A 15,266-nucleotide genomic window follows, 5' to 3' on the forward strand; every position below is an offset into this window, starting at 1 on the left:
GTGCTGGAATCTGTAAAACTGCTAGAAATCAAGAAGACCAAAGTAGCCCCAAGGCTGCTCCTTCAGGAATAATGGCTTTGCTTCTGTGAAAATCTCATTGGTGTAGGCAGCCAGCCTCCTCACACATTATCTTCCATCTCCCTTTCTATGTTTGTCGTAGAGGGAATTCTGTGTGAATGTGAGCTGTGCCCCAAAATGTCTAGGTGCCTCAAGATCCCAGAGGACTGTGCTGCATTTAAGTTTGTGCTACTGGGGGAGTATTTTTTCACTCTGCAGTAAAGGAAAGCAGCCTGGCAGCATGTGGAGGAGGGCAATAGTACCACCTCAAAGCTGTGTGGTGATCCTGATCCTGCTCCTCTGCAGACACTTATGCTGGCCACAAGGCACCAAAGACCAGGGTAGCTCTGGGCACAAATGCCTGTTGCCCTTCAGGGTCTGTCCCTGTTCAGGCACTGTTACCATCTGCAGGGACCATGACACTGCTTAGGGTTGTCAGGCAAAACTGTCTTTCAGGGCTCAAGTCTGATCCTGTGCCTTGAGAGCCATGGTCCTTTTTAATTGCAGCTCTCTCTCCTTTTCCTTAACAGGGGAAGGTGGAAGTGGAGGCTGGGAAAGAGGGGATGAAGTTTGAAGCTGGTGCTTTTTCCTACTATGGGGTGATGGCCCTCACAGCATCACCAGGTATGTCCTCTTATCTTCTGCTTCTGGAACAGTCTGCACTCCTGCACAGTCCTGCCTGGCTGTGTCCATGGGGCTTGATGGGATTGGTACCTCCTTGCCAGCACAGCCACCTGCCTGGCACAGTGTCCCTGGGGGCAGGGGCCGGTGGTGACTCCGGAACCCAGCGGGTGGCAGTGGTTTGCCAGCTCCCAGAGGATGTGAGTGTTGACTTCAGTGAGGGATGTGGTTGATACTGGTGGAAAGCTTTGTAGTTTTCCTCGTGGCCGGGTAACAGAGTGGTTAATGGGAATAAATAATTAGTGGCAGAGGGACATCTAGTGGTGCGAGGAGCAGCTGTCCGGTTAGGTTGGGCATGGTTCTCTTTACCAGTCTTGTGTCTAAAGCTGTCTGGAGAGAAAGGGGGACAGCAGGGCCGGAAAAGCGATTGCTCCTGTCAGCTTATGTGGAAATGTACCCGACAAATCAGCGAGGGCGAAGAAGTGGTGTCTGAGGGTGAGTGTGAGCCACTTCCCACTGCGCAAGTGGTGGCCACACGAGCCACCACCTCACTGGCACAGGTCAGGGAATTGTCGTATAATCCACCAAGTGTTGGCTCCAATGCTGCATTTCAGCATTTGATGATGTATTTTAATGCCAGCAGTGTCACCACTAAGATCTTGACCTCAGCTGGAAATGTACAGCCCTGCTGGGTGATCTGGGGCACTGGAGCTGGTGTTGGCCTTCTGCTGACACAAAGCCCCTTGTGCAGCTCCAGGGAGAGATGTTTCTCATGCTGAAATTGTGTCCTGTCACAGCAGGGTTTATATTCCACTTGAGAGGCAGCTTGTTTTAATTGTGCACTCAGGAGTGCTCCCTTTACCTGTGTGTACCCGTGTGTGTGCACACTATCAAATGGTGGTGGAATGGAAATGGTTTTGTGAGTTGTGATTGTAACCTTGTTAGACTCTACAATCAACAGCAGTTCTCTGGACCTCTGTGAGCTTACTTTTACAGGCAAGACTAATTCCCTAATTACGTGCACTTTAATTTGGTAGGTAGCTTATACTTTTTGAGATTTGAGAGATTTTAAAGCATGTAGAGCACTGGCTGGATTTTATCTCAGTAATAGCAGCCATGTTCATGAGGAATTGTGACAAGTGTACAAGTGCATCGTGCCCTCGGCTTTTGCAATACGGGCCAGGCATGGTCACTTCTACCAGACTTACATTTGGAAATTACCTGTGGCATCTCTGTTTTGTTTCATGTGTTGTTGGGTTTTGGTTATTTTTTTTTTTAATGTTCCTAACCCTCCCCACACCCATGCCAGTTATCCCAAATCCTGTCAGGTCAAATGGTCTCCTCTTTGTGTGCCCTTAAATCCATCTTCAATTTCACCATATCGCACTTATAGATATGCACTATTTTAAAGTAACCTTGGCCAATCTTGAATTTGTTTACCTTCAACTGGTTGGCTTTGTCCTTTTTTTTTTTTTTACCAGTAGTGAACCCCTCATTTTGTTGGCTTTCCCTCCAGGTTTAGAGAATTTGTTTTATGATGTCTTGCAGCATCCTGAGATTTCTGTTGAGATGAGCTCATAAAAATAAGTTCCTGTTGCTCTGTGTAGACAGAAAAACTCAAGGAAAGTCTAAGTTATTGTGGAATGAAAGAAAACTCCTGCTCTTCGTATGTCCTAAATAGACTTCAGATGCTTGCTCTCCCCACTTGGAAGATAAAGCCACTAAGAGGAGAGTAAAACACTCAAACCAAACAACAAAAAACCAAAATAACCCCACAAACAAAACCACAGAAAATAAACAAACAACAAAACCAAGAAAAGAGTGAAGCTTTTTTCTTTAACTACTGCTGGGGAGGGATTTGCAGTAATGGTGAGCAGTACAGTACCCATCCCAACAGGGATGAGCTTGGAGAGTCACAGCCTTGTTTGATATTTTACTGGAAACTTGAAGAACTATGAAGTACCTTTTGGTTTTATTTCTATTATTTGACTCCCATAAGGAAGAACACCCCTGAAGTTTTCTGGCTTATTTTAATTCTTGCCTTCCAGGTGGAGTAGGCACCACTGCTCCTTTTGAACTATTTAAAAACATGAGTGTACCTTGACGGACTGTTTGGTGCTGGATAATAATTTAAATTAGCAAGTGAAAATTATTCACTTCACTCCTATTCCTTGGTCTTTTTTTTTTTTGGTTTATTCCTGAATTTGATTGTGTTTTTTGGTTTTGCTTTTGTTTTAACCCTTTGCTTTTTCACAGTTGATTTGCACTTGTGGTTTTAGTTCATCAGTTTGTCAGCTGGCTCCTTCCCCTGTCAAGTGTGGATAGCTGCCGCCTTTCTGGTCGTGATCTCATCCTTTTTCTCTCCCTCTTCTAGTTCCCTTGTCCCTGTCTCGTACCTTTGTTGTCAGCAGAACAGAGTTGTTAGCAGCAGGTTCTCCAGGTAAATCTGCATGCTTCTATTTTCACCATTCTTGTGACTGCCCTGATGCCATAAAAAGTCAGCTGCAGTCTGTATTTGTCTGACCCCTTTGCTCGTTAGGGAGAAGTCCAGCACTGAGCTGTGCGTCACAGGTAGGTATCCTGAACTTTTGTTTATGGTAACTTGTCAGAGTCATCAGAGTGGGAAGAACTAAAAACACATTAAAGAAAATGTATTTGGTAATATGTGCTTGTTCTTGTTTCTCATATGGATGCTGGTGGAAAATTAGGAAGGGAGTTTTTTTAGGAAAATGTATTCTCCCCCAAGCTGAGGCTTAAAAAATTCTGAAGGAAATGCATTTGGCAGAGGAGAATGTCTGCTGCTAAACCACCATAAAAGGAAAACTTATTTAATGGAAGTATTTTATATTCTCATATGGGTCAATTCTATGGTTTGTATACAGTCTGGGCATTTCAATTCCTGGAAAGCTTTGAGCTTTCTCTCAGTGAGGTTCATGCCATGGACCAGCACAGTGATCTGCTGAGTGGATGGATTTGCAATGGAATGTGCAAGAAGGCTGTGGGACCTTCTGTGGGATTCTCTGGTTCCTGTTGTGCTTAAGGCCTTTCCTTGCTGTATCACCAAGCTGACTGACACAGAAATCCCTTTGGAGAGCAGAGACCAAGGAGGGAACAAACTGGGCCAAAAAGAGCTCTGAGATGTGATTGAGAGATTATAAATTGGGAAGGGTCAAGAACTGAGCTGTACAGACAGTGCATGCATGGAGTGGTTGGGAAAAACGGAAACCCATCAAGAAAGTCTGTAGGAAGAGCAGAATCCTAAAATAATTTGGGTCACGGTGAACATATGTCTTCCTTTTGAAGTTTTTTTCAGACGAAATGTCTTTTCCCAGAACTAAAAGCAAACAAGATAATGATATGCATATTTAAGTGAAACATCTCTAAAACATTAATACATATCATGCATTTCATACACTTTCACCATCTGCTTCCTGTTTTCCCCCTCTTCCTTTAACTTTAGAAAATGTATTTCATTGATGGTCCCTAAATTATCTTCATGCACATTCTGAGCAAACTACAGGTTGTTGCCTTGCAGGGGATATTTTCCTGCCCTGTTAAAGTTTCCTGCTGCTAAACACCAAAGAAGGGGGAGAAATTTAATCTTTCTTTAATTAAAGTACCTGATGGCTCTCCTTTAAGCTTGGCAACTTTGATTATCTTTCTTGGCTTTGTTCTTTTGTTTTGCCAGGTCTTCTTTTTTTTTTTTTTTTTTATTTTCCCTTTTCCATTCTACAAATAAGTGTACACTTTGCACATGCAGGTTGTTTCCAGTATAAATGCCAAGCATACTTTCATAGCTTTTCCCCCAGTTAAATAAAAAAAAATTACAAAAAATAAACAAGGGAAAATAATAGTGAGAAGAATCTCCTTTGTAAGAAACTGATAGTGTAAGCCTGGTCACTGTGGCAATGTGGTACCAGTTTTGATGAAACTCAGATCTTTTGTGGGGTGCTTATGAAAATAATCCTGTTGTTTAACCACAAATTCGTAATAGACTTGTATTGATGTCCATCTTGTGGCTTGTGCTCTTCATCCCCTGTATGGAAAGGCGAGGAGTGTGGGAAAACCTGGGTAGAAAAGCTCTAACATGGACCTGCCTGGTGTTTGTCGTTTGTTCTTTCTGTACCCTTCCCTCTTCATTATCTTCTCTTCTCCTTCCCTGAACTGAATGTGATCCAGAAATCATGTTGTTTCCCTCACATTTTTAGAAATGTTACTTTTTTGTTCTGTCCTTTTGTCTCACCTCTCCCTTTTTTTTTTCTTATACTGCTTTGCCATATTGCTCTGTATCCTTCTTTTTATTAATAATGTACTGTAAGATCCCTGGTGGAAAGAAAAGGCAGGTACAAGTCAAACTAGTGTAAAGATGTTCCAGATGGAAGCCTTTATCCCAAGCAGCCGTGATGCTGTTCTTGTCACACACAGCCATATTTTGTGTCTAGAGCTGGGAAAGAGGACAAATTCATCCCGCCTTCACAGTTCCTGTTCTCCAGTGGGAATTTCAGCATCAAGCCCTGTGTGCGGGTGGAGTTTTGGCTCCTGGCAGCAGTTGTTGCAGCCTGCTGTGGCTTTTAAGTTGGCAAGTTGGCACAGAGGAAAACCTTGCAAGGCTCAGAGTGCTTTCCCCTAAGCCTGCAGTGGGTGTTGCCACAGGGACCTGCACTAATTCCATAGCGCAGAAATGGTGGGAAAATCGTCAAGTAGTCAGAACCGGTATTTTTTTGTTCCCCTTTTTAAAATTGTAAGAAAGACAGTATCAGGAGGATTTTAAGTTGGGAATAAGAATCAGGGCAATTCTGCATTCTAAAGTGTTAGGTTTAGGAAAAGCTGGATTCAGAGGTGTGGAACGGGCTGTGTCATTTGGACAAGGAGATATATTTCTAGTGATTAAGTGGCAGAGGTAGGGTTAAATTTAAGGGAGGTTTTTGGTTTTTTGGGAAATAAAATTATGTAAAAAAGTCTTCAAAAAACAAATTTGAAAAGCTTGTAAGGATATTGTTGCTGATTTCCTCAAAGAGACTTTTTATCTTAAGATTATATTAAAATGGTCTTTCAGCTTGAAAATGGGGATCGTGTGGTGAGTAGTGTAGCTTACATCAAGTTTGAGTTTGGGCTGGCTGAATGAATTTTAAGTGCATTAAAATCCAAAAATTCTCTAGTCCCAAAGATAGTTCTTTGATCAGTATGTACTGTGTGTGTGCCCAGGGAGAAGCCCTTCTACAGGAGGGCTTGGAATCTCTCTTAGGGTGTATTTCTGCCCTCCTCCTTCTGGGTTACTGTTGGGGTGGAAGCCACAGATGCAGAATGTCTGTGGTGTCCTGAAAGCACGTTTCCTTTGGATAGACTGTGTCCAGTCACACTCACAGGGGACTGCTGTGACGTCTTTGAGTGAAACTCTGCAGGACTTAAATGCCAGTGGTGGAAAATGACGTCTGCAGTGTTCTCCTTTCCTGGACACAGATTTTTCTCTCTAGCTTGGACTAATTTGCCTGTCACTGGCTGGCATGTACCACATGGGGCTTGCTCTCCTTGATTGAGGTTTTGCCACTTCAGGCACTGAGAGGAAGTGTTGAAGTAATCATCATGTGGACTGCACTCTGGTCTACTGAGGACTCTGTTACTCTTACAGAAAATGTCTGCTCTAGCTCACGGAACAAGGCATATGTAGGTACCAGATGAAATAAAAAAGGGTATGGCTCAACTGGGACTGACTGTGGATGAAAGCAACAATGATTAAGGAAAACAAAATGTATTAAGCATGTTCTGACTGTCAAGAGTTCCTGTAAGGGAGTCTTGGGAAGTTACCTTTCTGTGGTAGTTTCTGCTCATCGGCTGAAGCACTGTGTTCTTAGGGCATGTCTGTAGCAGCATAAACAAATACAGTTTTGTTTAGGGCATACTCAGTGACACTGGCTACCAGCTCTGGACTGAAAATGTACCAGTTTTCAGGATAATTTGGTTGTTTAGCCACATGTCTACTTATGAATGGATTAAGCATTTGCAGTTTATTTGTGCTACGTCACAATTTATTATGTCCCTTTGAAACGGTGACTTTAAATTTTTCCACTTGATTTAAGAAATCTCTTGCTCTTGCCTGTTTCTTAGCCGAAAACAAGTCTCCACCTCGGCCCTGTGGCTTGAATCACTCAGACTCTTTAAACCGGAGCGATCGCATCGACGCAGTGACCCCGACGTTAGGGAGCAGCAACAACCAGCTGAACGCGTCCTTCCTCCAGGTGTATGTTCCAGACTACTCAGTGAAAGCCCTCACAGACATTCAGTTTGTCAAGGTAGGAAAAAAGCTAGAAAGACCCTGCTGGAAAGTCGGGCTTGGCTGGTAGGATGGAGAGCCTGGGGAAGGGAATTCCCTCTAAATTCCTCTGTGAGTAAATAGCATTATGAAAGCAGCTGTTTAAAAATTACTTTAAACTACTTTTTTTCCAATATCTGCTGTCCACTGATTTGTCTTCACTGTTCTTCTCATTCGGACTTGTAAGTAAGTTGGCCACATAATCTTCTGGATTACAGGTCCTTTGAGGAAATATTATAGAAAATAACCTCTCTGCTTTTAGTCAAACCTGTCCTCATGAAGCTTTTGGAGCCATCTGAAATGGAGACTCTTCATTATCAGACACTGTCCTTTTCTAAAGGATGAGACATTTACTGTTGGTTGCAGTCTTTATTCACTTCTGATTTTGGTTTCAGTTTGGGGTTCTTGATCTTACTTTCCGACTTGCCATCCTTCTTCTGCTTGGAGAAGTCTTGGACATTTCTCTTTATCTTAACTTCACATGTATTAGGCTCATGTCTCATACTACCAGTGAGTTGCTGCATGAAATACAGCTCTGTCCCTCAGCATGGTGCATCCCACACTGAAATGTGTGTGAGTCTTGTGGGAGAGGATATCTAGCTGAGCTGAGGAACAGCTAATGCTGGCAGCAATTCCAGCCCGGCTGGGAGTCCAGGGAAGCTGATGTCCCATGACCAGAAGTTGACATTGATGCTTTTCTTAAATTGAGTGCACGTTCACAGTTTCTTTGTATGCAACTCAAGTGATTTGTGAACTTAACTTCTGTCAGTTAATTCAATGTTAAGGGTGTGGAATAGGATAGACATACTAGAATGCTAAACTGAATATTCTGTAGCCAAATTTTAAAAGGAGAGTCTTGCTGTCAAAACTTTGAGATGCAAGCGTACTGGTCAGTGGTTCAATCCTTCAAGGATTACATCAGTACATGTTTATCCCTGGACAAGTGATTCTCACTACAGATTTCAATGGCTAATCTGCTGTACAGAGCAGCTGCTTGCCCTATGCTGCTTTATGTGACGTCCTTCCAAATCTCACTGTGTTCATACTGAGGCTAATGATTGCTAAACTCTCCTGGTATCTCTGCAGTCAGACTTGCACACCTCTGCTTTACGCATAGGTCAGAGTACTCAGCGTTTGTGTTTTCACTGTGCCACGTGGTTATTCATTCAATTAATACCTTGTAAAACCAGGGTTGTGACCTGCTCATGCATGTTTGGATTTTGCTTTTGGAGCTGTGACCTGGTCCATCTGACTCTCTCCATTTCCAGTCCCTTTCTTGTGTTGCTACTGAAACGTAGTGTTTTCTAAAAGTCATTTCATCTCTTCCACCTTCCTGCCTGTCAAGATCACCCACTGCTGTGGGCTCATGGGGCTGTCAGTGTGCATGTATCCTGCTGCCTGTCCCGGCTGAGAAGGTTGGCCTGGAGGAGTTCACAGGGCTGGTTGCTTGTGGCTCCGGGAGGAATTCTGCTCTCCACCACCACATGCAGATGTACGGGGACTATGGGCTTTGCTGTCCCTGGGGCATTGTGGGCAGTGCCACTCTGTGCTCTAGGCCAGCCCCTGTCATCACTGTTCTGCTGAGTGCAGACAGCTCTTGCAGAGACCAGTGGAAAACTTCATGGGTTGCTAATTTGGACTCATCTCTATGGGCATCTCAGTCTTTTTAGAATCAAATGTCCTTATGTATAAGGCTGTAGCTCCTGCTGTGTTTGCTGGCCTAGACAAGAGCAGGAATGCTTGTACTCTGTACTTGTACTATAGAGCTGGCTTGGCTCTATAGGGACACTTAGAGCCTCACCAGGAGCTCACTGAAGTTGGGAGAAAGACTTCACTGATCTCTGGTTCTGCTCCTAAAGGTGTGCATGGTTAGAGGGAAACGGAGGTCTGATTTAAAAATCTCTGCATAGGAATAAATCCCTGCCTTTGAACAGCATGGTGATTGTACAGCACTGTTCTTCCACCCTCCCTGGAAATATCCCCATGCTGTGGGTGTTGAGCTGGGATGCTTTAGGCTTGCAAAGTGCAGGGATGTTTTATGGAAACAGGTAAAGAGGGGTTGAAGTGTGGTCATCTGGAAAGGGAGGGAACTTCATTTTCTCAGTGTGTCCCACAGGAGACATAGAAGTCTGACTGACTTTTTTTGTTTCTTCCCTGTTCTTGGAGCAGATCTCAAGACAGCAGTACCAAAATGCCCTGATGGCATCCCGGATGGACAAAACACCTCAGTCCTCGGACAGTGAAAACACTAAAATTGAACTGACTCTTACGGAGCTGCACGATGGTTTGCCAGACGAGACAGCAAACCTGCTGAATGAACAGAACTGTGTGACTCATAACAAGCCCAACCACAGTATGCACAGTGAAGGAGCCATCTAGGAGCTGACTCCCCACAACCCACCCATCCCATCTCCTCAGCAGGACCAGCCCTCGCTCCTTCCTGCCTCCTCCCTGAGTGTGAACACCATTAGTGCGTGCTTGCAACACTGCTGCATCCAGTGTTCTGAGACCAAAGACTTTTGCGTCCGTTCTGGGAGCAGAAGAGGAAGAAACAGGAAGAAAGGAGCAAAGAGCAAGAGAGACTAAAGACCCAAACATAATTTGGGAATGGTGAGCCACCCTTGAGAACGATGAAAATTCTTCTTGCAAAGTAGAATTATGTTTATTTTTTATCTGTACTTTTGATCCTTGTTGGGTTTTTCCTTCTCAAACACATATGGAGAAGTTTAAAAGCTCCTCCATTATTTTTTCAAAAGAGATCATGTTTTTAAAAAGTATTTTGCAGAGTTTTAAATTGTTTCTGTCCCTCATGAACCTCAAATGGGCTCTGTCGTGGTTTTGTGAATTGGCTCCAATGTCCTTAGGCCTCTTCTCACCCCTCTGTGGTCCTTTTTGTTGCCCTGTTGAAAAAGTTAGTAACAGGTACTTGTATGTTATTTGTGTCCTAAGAATGAGCAAGCTTCAAGGAACCTCTGGTTTCAGCCACCTGGAGGACCAAGAGGTGAGGATTTTTATGTTCTTCCAGTTAATTTTCAGGGAAGGAGTGGTTACTTTGGTATTTAATGATATTTCAGAAGGTTTCTTTGTTAAACAGGCAAAACCATTGTTACACTTACAGTTTTGTAACCTCCAAAACCTTTGTGTATGTTGAAGATGATACTAGGGGGAAGGAATTCATTAGCAAAACTGCAGTCCTGTGAAATGAAAGCCGGGAGTGATATTCCATAGTGAAGTAACTGGGTGATTTTTCGTGGTGTTCCTGGCAATTGCATGGTGAAGTAATGTGTGCACCCTGAGATGCCAAGTCTTTAAACACTCCCGTGCTGCAGTGGTCTGTGCACCGTTACCTTGGCCAGAGCAGATGTGCAGCCTTTGCTGAGTATCAGAACATCAGTCCCTGTCCCCCCTGTAATCTCTAATATTAACACAAAAGATGCTGCTACAATTACACCCAAAGTACATGCTCCAGGTGACAGTAAACCTCTGCCAGTGCAAGGATGGGCACTGCTGAGGAGCCAGAACCATCAGAGCTGACAAAACTTTCCAGACGCAAGTGTACTGCACTTCAGGGATTCAGAGAGGTTCATTTCCAGGCTGTTCCCAGCCATGTTCATTCCTTTGAGTGGATTTAGTGCATTTCCTTCTCTCTTTCCCCTTTTAACAGCCATTGTAGGGATTACCAAGGTAGCAGAGCAGAGAGCCTCCTACCCAGCTGCCACCAATGCAGGGCAACACCTGCCTTGGACAGCAGAAACCAATTCCTCCACCCCAAAAAACCTGGATGCAGTCTGGGTGCCAGCAAGAGGCACCCTATGGCAGTTGTGCATCACCCATTCCCACAGATGGAGTCTAAGTCCTCAAATGAAAAGTCTCCCCCCCAGTCCTCTCCCCTTCCAGTGCTGTCTCAAACAAAATGTGAACATTGCCCTCAGTATCTGGATTGATAAATCAGGCTTTGTGGTTTCTCTGTTTCAAGACCCTGCCATGGCCCCTGGCTATGTGGCATTTCTCTTTCTTTACACCTGGATAATCTCTTTGGGGACACCCAAAGAAGCCCCCAGCCCCAAATGCAACTGCCAGAGCTCTCTGTGCCTGCAGGCCTGCCCCGTCTCCCCTTCTCACAGGCTGGGGAAGGCACTCGCTGCAAGTTCCCATGGTCCGTCTGTGTGACTGGTGGCTGGAAAGGTGCAATATTCCATTGCAGGATCTCCCTGCCGGAATTGGAGTGTGTAGTGTCAGAGCCAATTGGGTTTGCCTGTGTCCCTCCTCCTCCTCTCTCTTCCAGCTTCAGAAAGCAGCCCTAATTTTTGCTGTCCACCCTGGTGGGAGCCACCCATGAGGATGAAGTCCCTGCAAGGGGCATAGAAATCGCACAGTATCCAACTTGTGCACCCAGTGAGGAGGAAACAGGCCCTCCAAAGCCTTGCTCTCACATGTAGCTTTTTGACTTTTTCCCATCTAAAAGTGTGTCCTTAGCCTCCATCCCACCCTCGCTCTGATGTACGCCAGCCCAGCACTGCTGAGAGCGCACGGCGGCAGCACGGGCTGACCTGAGCCCTGCACCTTCCCAGAGAGCTGCCAATATTGCACCTTTCTCACAGAGCAAAATGTCCAGATGTTACAGCGTTTGTCCTTGGCGAGGGACTCACCTCGCCAGTTTTTATCTAGTGTTGGTGAATGTAAAAGTTTGTTGGAAGTGTTTGACATGGTGGTGAACTTGAGATGCAGTATCCGTTTTGTCAAACCTGCCAAAGGAGGGAAGGCTCAAGTCAAGGCAGCTCTCTCTGGGATGAGGTTGCTCGCTGGATCTGACTTCTGCTTCTTATGGCAGGTTATGGATTTGTTTCAATGTCTGTTTCCCTTTTTAAAAAAAAAAAAGGAAAAAGAAAAAAAAAAGGCAAAAAAAAAAAGCGCCATTTTTTCCAACCAAAGCCATGTGATCCCAAAGCAAATACCTCCTGCTTCTGCCCATGCTGCACTGTTCCAAAATTTGCAGGTGATTTTTTGCATGACTGTTTTTCATCATTTGTACAGATCAAATAACAGAAAGTGAAGTAATTTCACTTAATTTCCATAAAAATAGTTGATTATAGATGTGTTTCATATGGAAAATATGTACCTGACCCAGAGGGGTTAGGAGCTGCTACTACTAATTAGCTTGAAGAACAAAGCATGGTTCTCTCCCTGGAGGGGAAGAAATCCAGTCTCCCTGTTCTCAGGGTATTTACAGTTTTACTGTTTAACAAATGCAAGGGGTTCCCAGCCCTCCCGGTGGGAACCATCACAGTGGAGGAGCCCCGCGCCCAGCTCAGGATCCCTCTGAGCCTCGGGATGGCGTTTGCTGATGCCGGGGCTTGGCTCTCCTGACCGCAGTGGAGATGCCACGGCATCCAATCCGTGCCCTTGCAGGGGGGTCCTGCCCGAGCAGATCTGCTCCCTCTGCCTCGTGGGGCGCTCGGATGCCGTGGTGCTGCAGTGCCATGAGGACACACAGCTGGTCACCGCGGCTCAGGGCACCAGCTGGGGGCTTTGGGAATCGTTGGACTTGACCTCAGACCTTGGCCAGGCTTTGACTTGTAGAAAGGATACTGCATCTTCCTATGTCAACTCCTGCTGCCGCCTTTGTTCCCCTTGCCCGTCTGCCTCTGGGTGCAGGCAGCAGGGTGGATGATGGCCTGTTGGCTGGGGGAGGCTGGGAGGGCATCTAGCCATAGTTTCTACTGTCAATACAATTTTGCACAAGAGTTCTTTGAAGTGAGATTTTCAACACTAATATCTTAAATGCACAACTGTGAATTATATCTTTTACACTCCTGTTGGTTGAATTTCCTTTAAACGAAATGAACCTGAATCTGTTGTAACTATGATTTTTTTTTTTTTTAATTCTGTGTATTGCCAAATCTTTGTAAAGAGTGAAGGAATGTTCTTGCTTTCCAGTGAGAATCTTTCTCCAAATGAGACTGACTCTGGTGATGTGGAGATCATATGAAGCACATTAGCTCTGAGAGGAGAGGGGCTTAGTGGGGGGCTTAGCAAACCAGCCTTGGCCGCTCTGTGCCGCAAGCTCAGACCCTCCGGAGTTTACAAAGTGCTTCTTGTTTTGTTCCCAGCTTGTCCACTCCCTGAAATCCCCATGCAGCTGAAGGCTGCTGCCCTGGAGGAGCTCTGGATGGGTTATCCCACAGTGGGATGAGGAATGCTGGCAGGGTGTCTGGACTGGCTGGTGGGCTGGAGCCCCAAGGCTGGTGTGGCAGGAAGAAGTGCCTGCCCCATCCAGAGGCACCAGGAGAGGAAGCTCCACAGGGCAGTTCCTTCTCCTGCTCACCAGTTCTGCTCCAAACCTGTGTCGTGTATAGTTCGCTCTCACATTCTTTTTGCCCCTGTAAGCTCCTGCTCTGGACTGAGCAGGAATGGGATGAGGCTGAGACCGGTGCAGGGGCAGCTGGAGCTGGCTGCTGAAGGTGTGCAGTTCTTGGGCCTGGTGGAAGAGGGGTCAGCCACTCATTGACATTATGCTCGATTTTCTGTTTCTCCCTTCTTCTCCTGGACTTGCTCCCCTTTTCCTCACCACTGGGGGCTTTTTTGTTTGTTTGTTTTTCTTCTTTTCTTTAAGTGCCTTTTTGTGTGGGTGGAGCTGGCAAGAGTAGGAGTCTCAGGATATGGCCACTTGCACTCAGACCTGGAGAAAGCTCAGGGGGAGCAGGGTGAGTTGCCCTGATGGCCCACACACATCACCCTTTGCTGCTTCTCAGCCTTCAGGGCCCAGCTTGGATGAGGATGAGATTTGGCACTGGTGGTGTCAGGCTCTGGTTCAAATCAGCTCAAAGAAAACCAAAGAGGTAGCGTTGTGTAAGGGGCTGCTTGGGCAGCAGTGGTGCTTCCTGTGATCTCTGCAGAGCTCAGCCAAGGGATGTGGGGGTGCTGATGGCAAAGAGCAGCCCTGTCTCCTCATGAGCATCCTGTGTAAGTATCCTACATGATGGAGAACACAGCCGTGTTCTCCAGGACCCCTTGGAACATGCATCTTCCTTGTGCAGAATTACACTCTCTATAGAAATCATTCCCACATGAAAGATGTACCATATTTTATACAATATCTAATACATCTGTGGTTTTCAATCTAGTACCTGTGTACCAGTTGTCCAGTTATCCAGTGTCTGGATTACCGATAGAAAACTGGGGCTGGGGGTGGGGAAGGATGCTGCCCAGTACCTCTTGTCATGGTTACTTGAGGCTTCATCCCAAAGGTGCCCGCCCAGCATTGAAGAGTCCCTGTGTCCACACTGTGCCCTGTCCCAAGGCAGGAACCCTGGCTGTGGTGTAGTGCAGCCCCAGACATGCTGCCCGTCCCACCACCTGGCTCTACACTGGGGGTCTACACAGACCTGAAGAAGTACCTGTTCCCTGGATACTGAGGGTTGGTTTGGCCCAGCAGTGAAATGATGAGCTTAACTAACACAGTCGGGCATCTTCCATGGCACGGATGGGAGAGCAGCCTTCATCCTGACTTGGCCAGCAGGGAGGACAGGCTCTGGACCACAGGCTGGGCTGGGCAGCCACCCTCATCCCTGTACTGCTGTTACACTTGGTCCATCAGCTGCAGGTCTCTTGTTGGTGTGATGTCTGTGATGATTCTGGCCTCACTCCCATGTGTGGGCAGCACAGGGGACCTGGACATCCAGGTCTTCCTGCAGAGCCCCCTCAGCAATCCTGCTTGGTGTCTTGCTCTTGTCCAGGAGCCTGGCTTCATGCTGAGTTGTGTTCCTCTGGGGCCAGTCTCAGGGCTGCATCCAGACGAGGAGATGCTGTTGCTCTGGGTCTAAGGCAGTGCAGTTGAGCTTTTCCATCTGGTGTGTGCATATTTTCCTGAGCTGCAGGGATGGGAGAGGTTTGCTAGAAAGCTGCCTCCAGCAAGTGGCACTGTACAGTTGGCAGATGGAGTTGTTTCATAGGTTTCTAGCACTGAATTCAGTCAAAGTGACGTTTTCTTCTTGTCCTGAGGTCAGACTCTATAGCAGTTCTTCACCTTGGAAATACGGTACTCAAAGCTGCTGGTCTTCTGTCTCCAGCTGAAAAACATCATTCTCCTCTCAGGTTTTGCCTTTGGGCTCTGTTTTTCCTCTGAGCAGGGGCTGATCACTAGGATCTTGCAGAGGGTGGTGCCCTGGCTGCTCTTGCTCCTCCGGTGCAGATTTCTGGCTAAGGAAGTGCTTGGTGTTTAGTCCTCCCCCAGAAGCAAAGGTTTGGCTGGATTGACAGAAGTGGCCTTTCATGGAAT

General features: G+C 46.1%; 1 protein-coding gene across 1 annotated transcript in view; it reads left to right on the top strand.

The window, feature by feature from the left end:
* CNNM2 (cyclin and CBS domain divalent metal cation transport mediator 2) overlaps positions 1 to 14,111 on the top strand; it is a 117,489-nt gene extending 103,378 nt beyond the window's left edge. The window contains exons 7-10 of the mRNA XM_042018506.1: positions 588 to 681; positions 3,053 to 3,118; positions 6,784 to 6,968; positions 9,158 to 14,111. Of these exons, the coding sequence (XP_041874440.1) occupies positions 588 to 681; positions 3,053 to 3,118; positions 6,784 to 6,968; positions 9,158 to 9,367 (555 nt within the window). The 3' untranslated portion in view covers positions 9,368 to 14,111. The remainder of the gene's footprint in view (positions 1 to 587; positions 682 to 3,052; positions 3,119 to 6,783; positions 6,969 to 9,157) is intronic.
* The last annotated feature ends 1,155 nt before the right edge of the window (positions 14,112 to 15,266 follow it).

The sequence above is a fragment of the Corvus kubaryi genome, unplaced genomic scaffold, assembly GCF_017639235.1.
Source record: "Corvus kubaryi isolate FWS band 111438036 unplaced genomic scaffold, C.kubaryi_AGA036_p1.0 138, whole genome shotgun sequence".
NCBI lineage: Eukaryota > Metazoa > Chordata > Aves > Passeriformes > Corvidae > Corvus > Corvus kubaryi.